The sequence below is a fragment of the Ailuropoda melanoleuca genome, chromosome 9 (assembly GCF_002007445.2).
Source record: "Ailuropoda melanoleuca isolate Jingjing chromosome 9, ASM200744v2, whole genome shotgun sequence".
In the NCBI taxonomy this organism is placed as follows: Eukaryota; Metazoa; Chordata; class Mammalia; order Carnivora; family Ursidae; genus Ailuropoda; species Ailuropoda melanoleuca.
Genome location: NC_048226.1, coordinates 20,835,330 through 20,855,674, shown reverse-complemented (window position 1 = coordinate 20,855,674; position 20,345 = coordinate 20,835,330). Strand labels below are relative to the sequence as shown.

General features: G+C 43.2%; 1 protein-coding gene across 3 annotated transcripts in view; it reads left to right on the top strand.

Moving 5' to 3' along the window:
• The window catches only part of MTMR10 (myotubularin related protein 10), a 54,907-nt gene that overhangs the window by 30,920 nt on the left and 3,642 nt on the right, over window positions 1–20,345 (top strand). For all 3 annotated transcript variants that reach the window (XR_004627730.1, XM_034667975.1, XM_002924119.4), the window contains 9 exons: window positions 6,150–6,321; window positions 8,033–8,120; window positions 8,204–8,292; window positions 10,640–10,770; window positions 12,003–12,072; window positions 12,616–12,686; window positions 14,811–14,980; window positions 16,069–16,239; window positions 20,055–20,237. Coding sequence is in view for 2 of the 3 variants with exons in the window: in XM_034667975.1 (XP_034523866.1) it covers window positions 6,150–6,321; window positions 8,033–8,120; window positions 8,204–8,292; window positions 10,640–10,770; window positions 12,003–12,072; window positions 12,616–12,686; window positions 14,811–14,980; window positions 16,069–16,239; window positions 20,055–20,237 (1,145 nt within the window). In the remaining variant the exon portion in view is untranslated. The remainder of the gene's footprint in view (window positions 1–6,149; window positions 6,322–8,032; window positions 8,121–8,203; window positions 8,293–10,639; window positions 10,771–12,002; window positions 12,073–12,615; window positions 12,687–14,810; window positions 14,981–16,068; window positions 16,240–20,054; window positions 20,238–20,345) is intronic.

Sequence of the window (20,345 nt, the reverse complement as noted above, 5' to 3'; positions counted from 1 at the left end):
TGTACCTTTCTTATATGCAAATGTAATTTTAATCAGCCATTTAAAAAATCTCATAAAAGGATAGAGGAAAAACAAAGGGGTCAATCTCATATTAGTCTCTTGTGGATTAGGGACCACACATCAACTCAACCTACTAAGGCACGTGTTCTCCCACTATTAAGGAAGAAAATTAAATCAGTTAAGTATTTACAATGAAAGATCAGTTCATCCCAACATAGTCTGGACGGGGATCTTACAAATTATTAATTGTACTGGACTTTCATTTTATGATCTCGAAACATACTGTAGTAATTTAATCTATGTAATAAAAGCATATTTGAGTATCACTATATTGTAAATACATTAAGACGTAGGAACAATACAGAGTATCTGCAGATGCATATGGTATAAGTATATTTTCACTACTTTAAAAGATATTTGTAAACACCATAGAGATGGTATATGAAAGTCACGCTTTGCAGAAGGAGTAGCTTTTATCATACGGTGCTGTATTTCTAGAAATTGGATGACAAAGTATTTCTAATTTAATTAGAAATTTGATAAGAAATATCAAAATGTAACCAATTGTAACTTAGGCTTGAGCAAAATAATTAATTTTTAAAGTTTATTTCTTAATATAAATTGCAAAATTCACTAATTGTCTAAACAAAAGTATTTAGATCCTGCACTACTCATTAGGTGAATATTTCTTTGGAGCATCGTCAAGCTACAGACCATGATCATCAAGGTTATTTTCAATAAGATCCTCACCTACACCTGCAAGGGAGTAGCTGAAATGAAAGTTTCAAAAGAGGTCCAAGAGGTGTAAGAGTCTTTGATTCCCACTTAAGTTTATGGTGCAGATCAATTCTTGATGCTATTTTTTTTTCTAGTAGAAAAGATTCCGTCCAGGATATAGATCCATGATTTCCGCAGTAATGTAATGATCCTGAGCTCAGCATATGCAGTAAATTTCATTACGCGTGGGAACCTGATGCCTGCTCCAGTTACTTTGCAGTTTTCTTCATCCGTTCCTTGTGGGCATCTCTGGGTTAATAATACTTTAAATAGTTATTCTACCCATAGCTCTTCTACTGCCGGGTTTTCTTATTTTTATCAACCAGTTCTGTATGTCTTCTTATATATAGCTTGTTGATAAAATTTGATAATTAATACTTAAAATATTCAGGAACACTTTATTACATCCTTCAGTCACCTCCTGCTTTGATAGGTACTTCATAAACATAACACTTGGCCAGAGTTTTGTTAAGATTCCTCATAGGGTAACACCCTTTAATATCCTTCCGTGCTGTTGCAGAAGCATAAACTGCATCCTTAAGATCAAAAGAAGCCTGAAATATCCACACACTGCAGTCAGAATTCATTAATTTGTGAGTGAAAGATGCCCAATAATCCACTCTTGAACTTCTGGATGCCACCTTGATTCATTGGCTGGATTAAAGAATAAAGAAGTCCTTTTTGCAGGCAGGTAGGTGACAAAGCTGTTTCCACGAATAAGATCTGAAGTTAGAGGATGTCCCCTGCAGTTGTCTAAGGAAAGAGTCTTTTAGGTGGCCTTAGGCACTCTAAGGTTTTCTTCCATGTTCAGCATCCCTTGAGTGAAAACACCATCCCTGCAGCACTCAGCAGTCATCCAAGTGCTTCCGTGAGGATCCCGAAGGAAAGGGACGATGCATTGAACCCCCAGGCTGGGAACCCCTCAGGAGGCGCTCGCACCCCTTCAGGAGGCGCTGGCACAAACAAGCACAGTGGTTCTGGTTTTTTTCTTTTTTAACTTGAAAGAAACCACAAGGACTTTGCTTTCATCACTCAGGTTATTATTGGGCAAATAATGTCACAAAAGTACAGATTGATCTTTGTGATAAAATTGATAAGATGTCAGATTATGTTTCCAGTCTGAAGAATTGAAAACCTTATGGAGTTGGGGTGCTTCAGTGGCTCAGTCAGTTAAGTGTCCAACTCTTGATTTTGACTCAGGTCATGATCTCAGCATGGTGAGATCGAGCCCCACATCAGGCTTTGCCCTGGGCGTGGAGCCTCCTCAAGATTCTCTCTCTCCCTCTTCCATTGCCCCCCCCCACCTAAAAAAAGAAAGAAAGAAAGAAAACCTCATGAAGTTATCTGCAGCCTCAATGTTAGTAGCTCTACTCCATGGCAGACATTGAGCTTGCAAATGTTGTGATGTAATCTCAAGTTGTCATGTAGTCTTACAGCAGAAAATGTACATTTTCAGTGTTTTATTTTGTAATTTTATCCTTTTTATTAACATAGGCCTTGATATTAGATTTTCCATTAAATGCTGGTTTGAAAACCACTTACAGAGTACGTAGTCCATTTGAAATTGTAAAAGAAGTTTGTTGCCTGTCAGTTCTAAGATTCTCAGTGTAGCTATACATGGTTGTGATTGACCCTTCTGTCTCTTGAATACTAGTGTTTCCCAACGAGCCTCCTGTATCAGAATCCCTGGAGGAACTTTTAGACATGCAGCCATTCCCAGCTCTGCCCCAGGCCCAGAGTCCAAACCTCCCAGTCAGAACCACTTCGTTGACTCACCCTGTCGAACTTAACATCACAGCTCTGTTTTTACCCTTGTCATCCTTTATGACTTCTGATTTCTGCAGTATCCTCAAAGCGATAGGCTTTCTTCTCGTATGTTGACCACTTTTATTGTCTTTGCTGTTGTTCTAAGTATAGATGGGGCTAGTTAAGTGGAAATTCTCTGATAATTTCAGCACAGCATGGGATTAGACTTCTGAACTGTATAACAGAAGATAAACAAGGTGGGGCACACCTAGGTGGCTCAGTCGGTTGAGCACATTCAGCTCTTGATTTCGGTTCAGGTCATGATCTCAGGGTCCTGGGATCAAGCCCTGCATCAGGCTCTGCGCTTGTTGGGAAGTCTGAGGATTCTCTCTCTCTCTCCCGCTCTGCCCTTCCTCCATCACCCCCTCCCCAGCTCATGCGCACATGTGTGCGTGCACTCTCTCTCATTCTGCTGTCAGATAAATCTTAAAAAAACAAGAAGAAGAAGAACAAGAAGAAGATAGCCAAGGTCAGGAGTGCTTACTATCTAGTTTTCACTTTTAGTTGGCTGAGGAGCTGTCCGAAAACCTCAGGTAACTCTCAGGGAAGCTGGATCTTCCAAAGATGACTGATTTTGCCAGTCTGTGGCGCACCCGTTAGTAATCCACTAGTAGAGCAGGCCATAGGCATCAGGCCTTTGGGACTTTCTAGAAGGCATTAGAATTTCCAGACTCTCTGATGCCAGATTAAGTATCTGCTACACATTCTCTAATAAGCTCTCACCGAAGAAGATGTAGAACGTATAACCTGGTCCTGATTGTTGAGAAATGGACAGGTTTTCAACAACCGAAATCTGTAAAGTAGTAAACAGTGCGGTAGTCTATAGTTTTTGTCACCCGGTGTTCAGAAAATTTATCTTTTCATGGTTAGATCTTGAGACTAAATCTTGCCAGAGAAACAGTCTTGTAGACTGTATGTTCTCAGCCTAGCTTACTAAAGACTGTAACTTCAAAACACTCAAAAGTATTCAGTTCTAGACTCCTAGCTGAGGGTATCCTGCCAGACTATTGATACAGCTCTTTAAAAATGGTGAATTGTGCTCTTTATACTTCTTTTTTGGTGGTAGCTGTCTCCTTGCGTGGCGAGGACCTCTGGTACAATGTTGGATAGTAATCAGGATAGCAGGCATCATTTCTGTTCTGGATTTTGATAAGGATGATGTTTACTGTGTGTTTCTGGTAATTACCCTTTGTCAAGTAAGGAATTTCCCTTTTATTCCCAATTTACTGAAGTTTGTTTTGTTAAATTACGAGTAGGTGTTGAACTTGAGCAGATATTTTTCTGCACTTTGAACTGATCAGATGGGTTTTTTTTTTCCCTTTAATTTAATCATATGAATTGCTTCTATTTTCTAATGTTGACTAGCTTTCTGTGGTTTTTGGTGTTGTGGAACACCATGTGTAAAGTGACGGTGGCCTGGACATCCCGTGAAGGTTCTGCATCCTGGAGAGATTACAGCTCTTGAGTTCTTCAGCACACTGTCCAGATGTAGCTACTCTGGAGAAGGCTCGGCGATGGAGCGGCACTCCAGGATATGTGCTTGCTTTAGCAGTTTAATATGAAACACGCTCTGCTGAAACCAGAACCACTGGGTGATTTTGATGCCACTTCAAGTATAAAATTCAGAACTCCTAGCGTGGTGCATAAGACCATTTCTAATCTAGAGCAGCGCCGTCCGGGGAGGGAAATGTCTCCTCTGCATCGTCTGCTATAGGAGCCGCTAGCCACATGCAGCTGTTGAGACCTGGAAATGGGCCTGGTACAAATGAGGACCTGCATTTTTTATTTTATTTTATTTTGTTCTCTTTCAGTTTAAATCGTGTGGCTAGTGGCTCCTGTTTTGGACAGCACAGACCAAGAGTCTTGGCCCCATCTCATTTTCCAGCCTCTCTTCTGCCATCCCTTGCATCCCTCATGCTCAGCTGCATTTCATGGCTGGATGTTATACAATTATGCCGTGTTTTTGGTGTTCTGCTCTGCCCAGCATGCCTACCTCCTTATCTCACCAGCCACCTGGCAATGTTTGGCTCATTCCTTAGGTCTCTGTTCAGGTGTGGTCAGGTCCTGAGGCCTCTCCTGACCCAGCCTCCGTCTCCAGTGAGCGCTAAGGGCATTCTTCTCTGGGCTCTCATTGCGCTTGTACTCCAGCTCACTGTGACTGGTGCTGAGCTTACCCTCCACCGTCTTGTTGGCGCTTTCAAGATACGGATAAAACCTTACTCATTTTTAAATTTCCAGGCCTTAGCACACGGGAGGGTCTCCAAAACTACCTGTCTTGCACCAGGTGTTAAGAAATGGTCCATAGAAGTGGGCATGGCGTGTTCATGGGATAATGAAGGGGTTTCCATGGCTATAGGGGAGATGGGGGTTAGGCAGTAATGAAAGGTCAGGTTGATTATCTAAGGGCTTTTTAAGCAAAACCATTTAGTTTTGCTTGAGGAAGTTGGAAAACGAGCATGAGGGAAAGTTTGGGACAAGGGTATAGCACCATGAAAGCATGATTTTGGGGAATTGTGTCCTGTAGCAGGCTGCAGTCTGGTTTGAGTGCCGCGGGACATCGTGTCGGGCGTGTGGGGCCGGAGACTTGCCACCACCATCACAGCCTGCACCGTGACACACGGTGAGACACCGGACCAGGAAAGATCATGCCGTCTGTCAGCCCAGATTACCAGGGTAGATCAGGCTGACTGCTGAGATGCCCTCTTTCCTTCCGCTCACTCCGCTGGCCTTCTTGAAGCTGTGGGCATCTCCCAGAGCACAGCAGTTCTCCTTGATGAGAGAGGGCTCCTTGCTAAGGAGATTCAAGTGTGGGCTCTCTGCTGAAATCCCCAGATGGGAGTGGCCCTCTGGTGGAGCACAAGGAACCCTTGTGAGCTTCTCAAAGGAAAATTGAGTAGATATAGGAGACCAAGAATTTTTTAATGAACCACAGAAAAGAGTAGGGCGTCAGTATTAGAAGGATGAAAGATTTGGTCGAAAACAGACATGATTGGATGCATTCGTTGTTCCAGGCAAAACTGTGGGGAAAATGAGCCATGATTTGAATTGACCCCACAGTTTAGGGCAGGGGGTTGAGGGAGGCTCATGAGTGGCTTCCCTGGAATGGTAGGGATAGAAGATCATTGAAAAGGAGAAAATCTGGGCAGCCGGTATTGTTCATTGTTTTGGGAAGACGGTCAGTAACGGGGAGGAGGGAGAATGTGTATAGCACAGTAGCTGGAGTGGTGCAGCTTGGTCAAATGAAGGTCTTCAAAATCAAGGTGACCTATTTGTGTTTGAAGGCGGAAGAAATAGAGCCAGTAGAAGGACAGAAAAACATTAACGGTACTGAAGGGGTCGAGAAAGTGCTGGATAAGGACGAGACAAAAGGAGTTCTGACAAGAGGGCTGCCTCTTTCTCAGGACCCTTGGGAGCAGTCGGAACATCTGAGGCAGACTTGAAAGACCCGTGGGGAGGAGACGTCCCATCCAAGTGTGTTCCTGACGGGAGGCGCCGAGAGAGGACAGGGCACATGGGACGAAATGTGACTGTTGAAACAAAATTAATAATATTGCTTTTCCTTTTAGCCAATAAAATTAATGGGATACCCTCAGGAGGCGGCAGTGGACCTGGTGGTGGTGGCGTCCAAAAAACTCCGCTCTTTGAGACGTACTCAGACTGGGACCGAGAAGTCAAGCGGACAGGTGCTTCCGGATGGAGAGTTTGTTCTATTAACGAGGGTTACATGATATCCACTTGGTAAGTCCAGTTTTAACAACCTTATTTATAGCTGTGAATGACTGCTTATGAATAATTGTCAAACTCTGTTCTCTGATAGCTTTCACGTTACGGTGAGTGGAATATTTTTTAATAATGCTTTCGTGAATATTTTAAAGATAAGGGAAGAAGAGAGGAAGGAGGATGTGTTGTGGTGCAGTGAGCCTGCCCACTAGGAATTGCTGTCCAGGCAGTGTCCTGCAGTCCGGGTGTCTGGGGATGGGAATGGTTAGAAGAGGGAGCTAAGGAGCTAAAGCTTCTTAGATTTGTGGATTTGGTTACGTTTTGTCTTGTGTGCCTTTTGTCCTTGCCCATAGAGAACAAAGGTGGATATGTTTTTCAGAAACTGAATACATCTTTGATTAAAAATCATTTTTTTTTTTAAGATTTTATTTTTATTTTTTTGACAGAGATAGAGACAGCCAGTGAGAGAGGGAACACAAGCAGGGGGAGTGGGAAAGGAAGAAGCAGGCTCACAGGAGGGGCCTGATNGGGCCTGATGTGGGGCTCGATCCCACAACGCCGGGATCACGCCCTGAGCCGAAGGCAGACGCTTAACCGCTGTGCCACCCAGGCGCCCCTAAAAATCATTTTGATTAAAAATCATTAGCCATCAGGGAAATTCAAATCAAAACCACACTGAGATACCACCTTACGCCAGTTAGAATGGCAAAGATAGACAAGGCAAGAAACAACAATTGTTGGAGAGGATGTGGAGAAAGGGGATCCCTCCTACATTGTTGGTGGGAATGCAAGTTGGTACAGCCACTCTGGAAAACAGTGTGGAGGTCCCTTAAAAAGTTAAAAATTGAACTACCCTATGACCCAGCCATTGCACTACTGGGTGTTTACCCCAAAGATACAGACGTAGTAAAGAGAAGGGCCATATGCACCCCAATGTTCATAGCTGCATTGTCCACAATAGCCAAATCATGGAAGGAGCCGAGATGCCCTTCAACAGATGACTGGATTAAGAAGCTGTGGTCCATATATACAATGGAATATTACTCAGCTATCAGAAAGAACGAATTCTCAACATTTGCTGCAACATGGACGGCACTGGAGGAGATAATGCTAAGTGAAATAAGTCAAGCAGAGAAAGACAATTATCATATGATTTCTCTCATCTATGGAACATAAGAACTAGGATGATCGGTAGGGGAAGAAAGGGATAAAGAAAAGGGGGGTAATCAGAAGGGGGAATGAAACATGAGAGACTATGGACTATGAGAAACAAACTGAAGACTTCAGAGGGGAGGGGGTGGGGGAATGGGATAGACTGGTGATGGGTAGTAAGGAGGGCACGTATTGCATGGTGGCACTGGGTGTTATACGCAACTAATGAAGCATCAAACTTTAAATCGGAATCTGGGGATGTACTGTATGGTGATTAACATAATATAATAAAATAAAATTTAAAAAAAATAAAAATAAAAATCACTTTGGAGACTATTTCAAACTCCTTTGGGTATTTTCGCCTGCTATATATATGTTTTGTGATAATTGACCACATGAAACATGTTTTAGGCAGAGATGTCTGGGGTCAGCCCTGTCTTCCACGGTAGATGCCATGTGGCCGCCAAGTAGGGTACACGTTAAATGGGGATGAATGTGTATATATGGGACCTGCAGAGCACCCTTGCCTGCCTAAAGCACAGGACTCTTAGGTTACGGTTTGCTTTGTCCTCTCCAGCCTTCCAGAATACTTTGTAGTGCCAAGTTCTTTAGCCGACCAAGATCTGAAGATCTTTTCCCATTCTTTTGTTGGAAGAAGAATGCCAGTAAGTGATGTCTATTGGATTTCATTCGCACCGATGTCTTTTTTTTTCTGCCCGGTTTAGTAAAGGCTCTGCTTCCCTCCTAGCTGTGGTGCTGGAGCCACTCGAATGGCAGTGCTCTTGTGCGAATGGCCCTCATAAAAGACGTGCTGCAGCAGAGGAAAATTGACCAGAGGTAATCAGGACGTGGCCACTGTTGCTTTAGACATTTTTAGTTGTGATGAATGAGTAGCTCCTAACTACTTGAAAATAGTTGGAAAACGGCATAGTTTTATTAATTAGTTAGCTCCATATATTCTCTACACGAATTACCATTTTGAAAAAAATAGTACATATATTAAAATTAACATTTAAGTTATACTAAATATAATTTAACTCTTTGGCTTGTAAGACACTGGAGGATCTTACGTTGCTGATGTCTTGTTATAACAGTGTCGCCTTTAACATACTTCCAAAGTTTAGGGATTTCCAGTTGAGATACTTCCAGATAAATCAGACTTTTCTATTAGTTCAGTGTGTCTTCGGTCTTAGAGTCACAGTAGCTTAGATGATGGTAAGCTGTCACAAACAAGTTTGGCGTCGTCTGCTGAAGTCACCAGTAATCCCCGTATCGTTAAAGCAGTAGGCATTCAGCAGTCGGCGGGCATCACTACTGGTCTGTCTGTCCCTAAAGTTCTCTGAGACCTAGGCTCCTGCCGTCCTGCTCGCCTGCAGCGCCTCTTCCTCACCGGCACTCTGTGCCTCCCGCAGCCCTGGCTCTTTGCAGACTACCTAGAACCTGTCTGACGCCACTGCTTTCTATTCTGTATTTCCTTCCTAAGGAAGTTCATCTGTGGCTGTGGCTTTAGTGACCATCAGATTTCTATCTCTAATGTGACATCTTCCATGGAAGTCTCCAAGGCACTTTAAACTCATGATGTCCAAACCCAGATTCCAGCACACGGGCACCACACCCTCTCCCGGCCTGCTCTCAGAAACCTAGGAGTCATCCTGGATATGTTCTCTTTCACTTCCTTCCCCACATTCAGTCCTTCATCAAATTCTGTCTCTTCACTTTCTTGAAATCTTATAAACCCGTGTGTGTCCACCGCTCCCCGGTGCACGGTTGGGTGCCCTCATTTCTTCGTTCCGTGTCTCATCCATTACCATGCCTATTGCTCCGGGCCCTGGCCCCATGGACTGTGCCGGGCTTTCGCATCTCATGACATTCGCCAGTGCCGTTCCCTTCTGGGCTGCCTTTCTTCATGCACTCGAGCATGAGTGAAATGAGTGAGCACTCGAGTGCTCTCTACCCGACCTGCTGAGTGCTCACTCATTCTTTATATCTCCATTTGAATATCACTTCCTGAAGATAAGCTTTCCCTCACCTCCTAAGTTAGACCAGGCCTCAAGTTACACATTCTCCATGGCTCTCTCAGTTTTCTTCAGAACACTTATTTCGGTTTTTAATTGTATATGTGTGTTAGTTGATTTCTGCCTGTCTTTGCTACTAGGCTGTGAGCTTGTGAGCTGAAAGGGCTATGTTTACACACCTTTGTACATTCAGCACTCAGGAAGTACCTGCCATATCAGATATTTATTACTTACTTTATTAGTAGTATTTATTAATACTTACTAAATAGATGGGGAACAAAGGAACGGATCTTAGAAAACCGACTCAGAGAGCCTCTGTTATTGGTACAGCCAGGTCTTGAGTTTTTTCCCATGCTGCCATACCTAAAAAAGCCATGGTTGCTGAAGCAAATAGCCGTCAAGTGGCCCTTCAGGTTTCTGGAAAGGAGGGTGACTGCCTTCGTGTAATCTCTGATGGATATTTTTTACCTTGGTCATGTTTAAAATGACCTGTCAGTCGTGTCACTCGTAGGCCACTGTTGACTGCCATGTCTGCTGGTTGAGTGTTCAGGGAGGGCCGCTGCTATTAGAGGGAAGCCTGCAGCGCTGCTGGGCGAGAGTTCATTCTAAACCCTTACAGCCAGTGGCATTTTTAACCTTTTAACTTTATTAAGCTGTGGATTGTTTTAATTTCTTTGTTTTTCCAGCTCTCCCACCCTGCATAAGTAAGACAGATTCTCTTCATTGTCCAAGCTCTCTCCACCCCTTTCTGCTTAGACACCTCAGCTCAGCCCCACTGGCCTTCTCTAGGTTTCTTCACAGCCAAGCTCGTGTCTACCACAGGACCTTTGCCCTTACTGTCCCTCTGCCTAGAACACTTACCCACAGATCTTGGATGGCTCCTAGTCATTTGGGTTTTGGCTTCAGTATCATTTTTACAAAAAACCCTTTCTAGCCACATGACTTGAACTAGCCTGCGTTCACTCGGTGATGCCACCATGGCCTTCACGCCAGCGTGTTACTTTCTCATTTATCCTCCCACCACCAAGAATAGGAGCCTCGTGAGAGCAGAGGCCCCACCAGTCTTTTTCATCTGTCTCCAGCTCTTAGAATAGTGCCTTAGCTCATAATAGGTCCTCAAAAAATATGTGTGGCATTAATGAATGACTCATGGATTTTGTCTTTATTAGGATTTGTAATGCAATAACTAAAAGTCATCCACAGAGGAGTGATGTTTACAAATCAGATTTGGATAAGACCTTGCCCAATATCCAAGAAATACAGGCGGCTTTTGTGAAACTTAAGCAACTATGCGTTAATGGTGATTTCATTTTTATTTGCTTTTTGTGTATGTACGTATGTATATAGTGCACGGGGGTACAGCATTGCATGAGGTATGTCAGAAAAAGTGGTATTCCTTGAAAATATAAAAATAGATATATTCAAGTAGAGGCTCATTGAAATATTTGTACAAATTTTATGTGACAATATCAGAAGCTCTTAGAAAAGGAAGTTTAAACTGCTTTTCGGTTTGGAGGAAAAAAATAAACCAATGAAATCACTTTCGAAGCATGAACTGTTGTAGTAGGATCCTTTTGTAAAAGCGCCAAGGAGAGCGACGAGCTACCTTACAGACAAACCTACTAAGTTTTTAATGCAGTTACGTTTGAGACACGGGCCTTGACACGGATTTCGGACAGAGCCGTGTTGTAGTGTGTGTGGCCTCGGAGTTCTAATACATGTGTTTGAGCAGGTGCTTCTCAGTTGCTCTGTGTGTCCCGGGGTGGGGGTGACTCTCACGAAAGCATCTTTGGTGTGAAGTGCGTCCTCCCTGAAGGGTGCCCGAAGAGAGCCCCCCATTACCTGGGAGCCAGGAGAGGCAGCCACTGTGGCAGGTCTGCAGTGATGCGGGGGTGCTGGCCTGGAGGGAGAGCAGGGGCGGCGGGGGGGAGATGTTAAAAAAAAAGTACAGTGATGTGAAGGACTGTCAGCCATCTGGCAAGTGGAGTGTGACTAGAGCCTGGAGTTCATGAGCTGAGAGACACCTTGAGACAGGCCGGGTAGGACTGGGCAGCATATGAGAGCCCTGCCGGGAAGGTGCCCACGTTCCTGCTGCGGCCGTGGTCATGGAAACTGTGCGCTGCGAGGCAGTGCAGGCGGCAGGGGAGGCGGAGAGAAGCAGGGAGGGCAGGGTTTGCAGGCAGGAAGCCCCAGACTCCAGGCATGGGCTCACCAGGACGGTGGGAACCGCTGGTTCTTAGGAGGCGAGGTACTGAGACTCTCCGGGGTTTCCCTGAAAGCCAGAGTGAAGGAAACCGAGGCCCAGGGGAATCCTTGTTTTCTTTTTTATAGAATCATAACACGTCTTAATGTTTATATTGTTAAATGGAAATGCATAATACTTTCTTAAAGCCAACTTTTAAATATGAAAAACTGAAGTGTATCACTTAGCTTTGATATTGATCACGTAAAGTTGTTTAAAAAGCCTAAACGTGTGTGTATACATACGTTATATTTATGTGTGTGTATATATATTTGCCATATTTATTTTAGAGCCTTTTGAAGAAACTGAAGAAAAATGGTTGTCTTCACTGGAAAATACTCGGTGGTTAGAATATGTAAGGTTTGTACAACCACTTTTTTTATTTTTTATTTTTTTACCTTTTTTTATTTTGAAATAATTACAGATTCAGAGGAGGTACAAAAACAGTACAGTGCTCCATTTGCTCCTCGCCAGCTTCCCCCAGTGGTAACATCTTCCATAACTAGAATATGGTATCAAAGCCAAGTGGTACAGGGGCACCTGGCTGGCTCAGTCGATTAAGCGTCTGCCTTCAGCTCGGGTCATGATCTCAGGGTCCTGGGATCGAGTCCCGCATCGGGCTCCCGTCCCCTGGCAACCACTGATCTCTTCTCCATCTCTGTTTTGTGATTATCATTTCAAGAATGTCGTGTCCTTTTTTATAAAAGGGTTAATGAATTTCCCTCATATGAGAGTCAAAATGTACTCTGTTGAATAATCACATAAATACTGATGAAATTCATAAGGGTTACTGGGAATACAATATAGTGAAAGATTGGGTGTGTTTGATTTCAAGTACTTTTAAAGGAATATTTATAGGGGAAATCTGATTTTTTAACAGTATTTTTCCCTTTCTCTTTTCAGGGCATTCCTTAAACATTCAGCAGAACTTGTGTACATTCTAGAAAGCCGGCACCTCTCTGTCGTCCTACAAGGTAATTTGTTACTGAAAACACTGGTCATGCCAGGCAGCTTGGTGACTGACCACAGTCCAGTCAGTTACATGACACCTAGCCGTCTCTTACCGCAGTGCCGGCAGACACACTACAGCCTCCGCACCTCATTCGAGAACAGCAGCGGTACCACGGCTTCAGGCAGAAGAATAGAAAGGAGTCCAGTATTCTGCCCTGTGTTAAACCTTCCTTCCTGTAGCGTGAGAAGGGTGGGTCACAGCTCCTGTTGGAGTCAAAGCGTTAATCTTGGCGGAGCATCCTTTCTCTCTCATCTTGCTACGTTTCGAATTCATACAAATTTTAGTTTAAATGCCTTTGGATCACACTGGATTGGACTCTAAAGAAATTGTTTGGCATCAAAAAATTGACGGAGTTGAATAGCCAATGATATGAATTCTCTCTGATGTTTAGGAAGAGTAAAATTAATATAAAAATATTTCAGTTAAAGGATAATTATATGTGAAATAACTTTATGGCTAAGAGAATTTCTGAGCTTATTGATAAAGTTTCATAAGCCATGAACTACTTTATTTTATGATCTATTCACATTGCATAGTTTATGAATATGCTATGCTACTGAACCTTACAAAAGTATTTTTACCAACTATTGAATTTAACTGACTTGAGCAAAGTAAAGATATTTAAAACCCTTAGGGGAAGAAAAGAATAGTGATGCACTATTTCAAGTAATCCTGAACCGATGCAATCAGAGTTATTTAATTCACAAATGCATGCAGAGCCCAGCAACCAGTAATCTCTCCTCTCAGCCAGTGGGTGTTCTCATGTTCTCTGAGTGTGGATATCCATAACTTTTAGTAAATATACAGAGTACAGGTAGAGTTCAGAGTCCAGTTTTAGAAATTTTTTATCACACCAAAAGGATTCCTTGTGTCCCAGCCCCAGACAACCACTAATCTGCTTTCTATTTCTATAGATTTGCTCTTTTTGGGTGTCTAATATAAACAGAGTCATACACTATGTGAACTGTTGCTTCTTGCTTCTTTCATTCAACATACATGTTTTTGAGGTTCATTCATGTAGCATGTATCAGCACTTTGTTTCTTTTTGTTTCTGAATAGTATTCCTTTGTCAGTACCACATTTTATACCTTTAGCTATTGATGTATATGGGGTTGTTTCCATTTTGTGGCTATTATGACTTATGCTGCTGTGAACATTCCTGTCAAAGTCTTCGTGGGGACATATGTGTTTATTTCTTGTGGGTAGGCGCTTAGAAGTGGAATTGCTTGGTTCTAGGGGTTACCATCCTTAGAGAATGACGTTGGTTGCAGGTTTTCATAGATTCCTCTTGTCAGGTTGAAGTACCCTTCTATATTCCTAGTTTGCTGAGAGTTTTCATCCAGAATGAACTTTGAATTTTTATCACACATGATTTTTATGCATCTAATGATTGTTATTTCTTTTTCTGATTGTTATTGTTATCATTTATTTTATTTATATGAAGTGTTACTTTAATTGATTGTTAGATAGATTTTAAACCAACCTTGCATTCCTGGAATAAATTCTTGCATTCATGAGATAATTTGATTTACTCATATTTTGTTGATGATTTTATAATCTAATTACAAGGGGTACTGGTGGACAGTTTTTTCCTGATTTCTTTGGCTGGCTTTGATATTAGAATATTTATAGGCATTATTGAAAAGGACACCAGCTATTAAAGATGGGAGGAAAATGCCACCTTTTTAGATGATGGTGGACAGTCCCATCCCCCTCGTTCACTTCTGAGTCACCATGTCTAGTTGCCAGTAGAAAGATTACATTATATTTAATATTCTTAGGAAACAGAAGTAGAGTGGACTCATGAAAGATTTCCGCCACAAGCCACTGAAATGTAAAAAGTGTGAGGGCTGTGCTCTATTTTCTGGGAAATACTCATGTCTAAAAAACTATCTCCCATTAAACACTAATTGATCTGAAAGTCTTGTAATGTTTTAGAGTTGCTGGAATCCAGCAAACTTTCCTAACTTGGATTATTTTGAAGGCAGCCTAGGCAGAGAGTACTGTATTATCCACTTTACCCTTTCTTCCCTTTCTCTCAGCATTTTTCTATGTAGTAGTCATTTTCTTTCCATTTTCTTGACAGAGGAGGAGGGAAGAGACTTGAGCTGTATTGTAGCTTCTCTCGTTCAAGTGATGCTGGATCCCCATTTTAGGACACTTACAGGATTTCAGAGTCTGATCCAGAAAGAGTGGGTCATGGCTGGATACCAGTTCCTAGACAGATGCAACCACTTAAAGAGATCCGAGAAAGAGGTAAGGAATTGTAATGCTCATTGGGAGGGAGTCTTCCAGTGTGCACAAGAAAAAATTCATGTCCTCATGTGAAGAGGTGTTCTGTCTATAGAGACGAGGAGCCTTATTAAATATTGCATTTGGTAACTCTTAGCTGCTTTAGTCTAAGACTGAACGCTGGATTAACATCCAAACTGATGCACTTACGAAGATTATTGTAACTATATAGGTGAAATTCAAAAAAAATTGACTGTTGCATTTCTCCAAGTTGAAAACTACTTGAAAAAAATGCTGTATTATCACTTCTGCCGAGTAGATAATGAGCACATTAGGTATTTTGAAAAATCAGTTTTGGAATATCACATTTTCTTAAAATGGGGCACATGTGGGGAATGGAAAGTTGGGGAAGGACGTCTTTGTACCAGCTGTGGGCATAGTGGCTGCCTTGGATGCAGAGGTGAGAGAGCTGTGCACGGCCCACCAGCGTCTCACGGACGTGCTCGTTGCAGAGAGCACAGTGTGATGCATGCAGTCTCACAGTGCACGACAGACTGCCCCGCCCGAGGAAATCTCAGCAGTGACTACTTCACTTGTAAGCTGCCGGGACTCCAGGTACAGTCGCTGTCATCAGCTGCTGTCCTTGGGGATCCCCCATGTGATGTAGACGCTAGTGCCAGCCGCTCCCTGAAACTCCGGGAAGTTTCTGGATGCTGAGCCTGCACGGTCCACCAGAAGCGAATTACAGAAGTAATTTTTTTCTTTGGGGTTACTTTTTTCTTTTTTTCAGTGTTCTAAAGAATTATTTCCAGGACAGGCTTAATCACGTATTTTAGTGTCCCCCATTCATACAGTGACACCTGTCTGTTTACTTCGCCATTTCAACTTGCTATGAGTGTTCGGCAAGGAAGGGCTATGATGTCTGGCAGGTGAACCTACCTCTGAGCTTTGACATAAGCCCTGTTCCGTCTGTCCGCATAGCCTTGGCTCAGTTTAGGCTGAGATTATTTTCTTCGTAATCTCTTCCTTAATGTGAGCCATAGATTTGGGAATAAATGGGAACAACTGAAGGACAACATTAAATGATCCCGTGTTCTATCTGTGTCTGCCAGTCCCCCTTATTTTTGCTGTTCTTGGATGCCACGTGGCAGCTGCTGGACCAGTACCCAGCGGCCTTTGAGTTCTCGGAGACGTACTTAGCAGTGCTGTACGACAGCACCCGCATCTCCCTCTTCGGCACCTTCCTCTTCAACTCTCCTCACCAGCGGGTGAAACAGAGCACGGTAAGCGAGGTTGTGGCAATAGCGACTTCTGGGTCCTACAGCTTTTTTGTTGTAGAATTAAAGTACAATTAGCTGCATATTTAAAACATAAAAATTAAAAATTAAAATTAAAACTATCTCAGCTACCGTTTTAAGCTGCAGTTTCTGAATGAATTAAAGATGTGAAAAATCTAGGAACCTCTTTCATTTTTATGGGTGAGCACTTTAGGTATTTTTCTTGATGTACATCGTTCATAATAAACCAGTTTTAGGGGTGCCTGACTGGCTCAGTTGGTAGAGCATGCAATGCTTAATCTCAGAGTCATGAGTTCAAGCCCCTTGTTGGGTGTGGAGCCTACTTAAAAAAAAAAGAGAGAGAAAGAAAATGTGATATGTAATAATTTAAAAAAAGCAACCAGTTTTTAAAGATGTATATTATTTTAATCACCTTAAATGTGCTTTTTTATTTATATTTTCACATTTAGGCTATCCGGATGGATAATTAAAAAGGTCCTGTTAGAGGACTTTTATTTCCTAGAATAAAAGTTGTATAAAGCAAGGTTATTTGCTTCAAGAGTTCTGTGGAGAGGGACTGTCAGAGATGAAGGGTAGCCATGGTGCTAGACTGAGATTCTCAGTGGGTGCTGCCTTACCCAGTAATCACAGAATCAGTCCCACCTGCCACACAGCTGTCCCTTTGGGATAGGATTATCAGTTTTTAGTCACATTTCATTGATCTAGAGGAAGATCATGACTAAGTAGGGTGTCTCAAGCCAAACTTGAGAATAACTTCCAATTGCCACTGGTAGAACCTTCCGGAACCACGGGTTCTGGCTCACCCACATTTGAACCAACAATGTGAATAGCTGGTAAACGCTGCAATAACCATTGAGAGAAACAGAAAGGGCAGATCTTTTGGGCCCCTAGGAAGACTTTCTAAGAAGGGGGTTTTCTTTACAGTGAGATGTGGGGTCCTCAGCCTTGGCGGTAAAGCCCTTGTCCAGGTGATGTGGCCTGGAGTAATGTGAGTCCCACCCAAGGTTTGGGAGAATGGTGAGCCCGGGTTCCTCATCTGTAAAAATGGATCCACCAAATTAACAGTATTACCTTTGGTCTCATTCTGTGAATTGAAAACATTTTGTAAACTGTGAAGCATTATGCTGCACTATTTCCTAAAGAAATGAATCATTCTGGATGTGGTTGTGAAAGACAAGTGCACTGGACATCTAAGGAGACGATTGTATTCAGGCTGTTGCAGTAGGAAGAACTTTATTAATGAGGAACATCCCAAAGTAAAGGAGGGGACCTGGGGGCTTGTTACGAGAAGCAGGAGGCAGGAGACGGGAGGGAGCAGGTCTGACCTCAGGGCAGGTGAGCCGTGTCTCAGCGGTGCTGCTCTCCAGGGGCTCAGCTTCAGAGAAACTCAGCACTGTCGTAGGCTATTTATTTTAGGTTGGAGAGTTTGGAAAGGAGATTTTCATAAAATATATTCTCTACTTCCCTAGAAGAACGTAACCTATCCCAGTTCTCTGCTGAGACCAGCAGTGGGCTTGGGCTCCTGAAGTGTGGGAAACTATTTGTTCCTAAAGTAAATAGCCTCCGGGTTGCTCCTTTTCATTTCTTGTCCACTGAGCATTATTAGTCTTGTGCCCCTTGTCGTCTGGGGGCTGTACTGCACATGGCAGTGTTTGCCTGCCCCTGGTGCTTCTCCCTTCCCCCGCTCCACTGCCTGGTGAGCACACCTGTGCCCTTACCCAGGCACGCTTGCACACATGCCACACACACACCATTTGAGCCTTCAAAATGTACACGAGGCTAGGAAATCAAATAGCCTTGTTAGAAGTAAAACATCAGATGTAAAATGCCAGTACGTCGGCCTGGAGGTCCCAGTGACCGCAGTGCCTTGGGTGGGTGCCGGGGGAGGGCTCTGTGGAGCCCAGGTTGGCCTCCTGGAGACACTCACTCCTCACCCTGAGCCTTGGCTGGATTCTGGATGTGCCGACATATGTTTACAAATACATTTCCATCCAGGAATAAAAGTTAACAAATATTTTTTTTAAAGTGTATAATCTGTTTTTCCTGGTCTGTGCTTCAGTGCTGTATTTTTTTAACTTGGCTTTTTTCAAAAGCTTTTTCTGGCAAGTACTAACATTGGATCCCTCCCTTCCCTCAGCACTTCATATTCATGATTTAGTGTAAGAGCCAGACTGGAGGCCATCAGTGCCTCCTCCGCCCTTCCTGGGAAACTGACTGTTGGTTTAAGGTCCTGATTTTAGCATGACCAGTGTTCTCAGTCCCTTCCACAAAGATGTTTCCTCCTTTTCTCCACTCTGAGGCCATCTTGGATGCTCAGGTACTGTTTGTGGAAAATCTCATCTTCTTCCTTGGAGATATTTTTAGTTTTCACATTTGAAAAAAAGATGACTGATTTCCATGTATTTTCCTGAGGGCCATTAAAACAGGTTGGGGTTTATATTTTACTAGATTCCAGCTTTTAACAATGCTGAATGGGTTGTTTATATATGCACATATGTGATGAAATCTCATATAACTAAAAAAAATTTTTTTTAAATATATTTAGTACTTAGTTCAGTTTTACTCATTTGAAATAGACAATGTTGTAAAATGCCCCGTGCTGCTAGGTAGCTTACCTGTTTCCTGCGGGCCCCCAGCCGACATGGCGGCGTGGGTCACACCTGGTCACCCCTGTGGCGTGGAGTTGGCCTCCTCACGGCAGTGCTGCTTTTCTTTTCTTTTTTTTTTTTTTTAATATTTTTTTTAAAGATTTTATTTTTATTTATTCGACAGAGATAGAGACAGCCAGAGAGAGAGGGAACAAGCAGGGGGAGTGGGAGAGGAAGAAGCAGGCTCACAGCGGAGGAGCCCGACGTGGGGGCTCGATCCCATAACGCCGGGATCACGCCCTGAGCCGAAGGCAGACGCTCAACCGCTGTGCCACCCAGGCGCCCCAGTGCTGCTTTTCTGATGACATTTAGTCTTTGCCTTTTTTTCTGATTTCCAAAGAAATTCTTGTTTTTTTGGAGAATACTGAAACGTCCAAAGCAGAAAATAAGAATCCATCATCATCTACCATCCAGAGAATCAGTATCTTGAGATATTTCCCCCAGAGAGCCAACAATCTGCTTTTGTCCCTCAGCCGAGATGAGGGTCATGGTTTGAGGTGCTCCTCACCTCCACGCGGAAGGGGCGGACCATCACCCCGCAGCGTTGTGCCTCTGCCTCACCGGGCCCCGGGAGCCAGAACGGCCTGGAGGTGGGATTCCCTCCTCCCCGCTCCTGGGCTGTGGTTCAGGTGTCGAAGGTCCCTGGGTGGTTAGCGGAGGGTGGCTGTCCACCTAGAACAGCGGCGGGCAAATAGAGGGCAGTGATTTCCATCCGAAGATTGTCTTGCACATCCATTCACCAAGTTTTATGCCCAGCAGGTAAACGTAAGTGTGCAATCACGTGCTCCAAAAGTTAAATGCTCCAAGTACAAAGTAACTGCGACATGTTTAAGACTCTGTGGTATCATTTCTGTGAAATTTCACCTATAATAACATACTCATTGCTCAGAGGGCCCAGCTTCCTTGGTGGCTTCCAGAAGAAAATGCCCTCTCCTTGCTCACACACAGCATGTGAGGTGTCCCTCTGATCCGTGGTGCCAAGAATGTCTCTTCTCTCAAAGCAAAACATGCTGCTCTCAGGGGCTAGAGTTGCTGCAGTCCAGAAAATTCCACTTAAATAGCGATGAATGGCTCGTCACAAAAAAGGAGTATATTTAAGAAAATCTTTCATTTGGCATCTTTTCACAGGTGTTCAAATATTTTATTTTGCAGGAATTTGCTATCAGCAAAAATATCCAGTTGGGTGACGAAAAGGGTTTAAAATTCCCCTCGGTTTGGGACTGGTCTCTTCAGTTTACAGCAAAGGATCGTACCCTTTTCCATAACCCCTTGTACATCGGAAAGAGCACGCCTTGTGTACAGAACAGTTCTTTGAAATCTTTCAAACGGACAAAGGTAAATTACAAAAATGCACTGACGATAAAAACCTGGTGTCTGCTCAACTTCACGCAAGGCGTATGTTCAGAACACTGAGTATTAAGAGCCAAGTCACGTCCCTACACA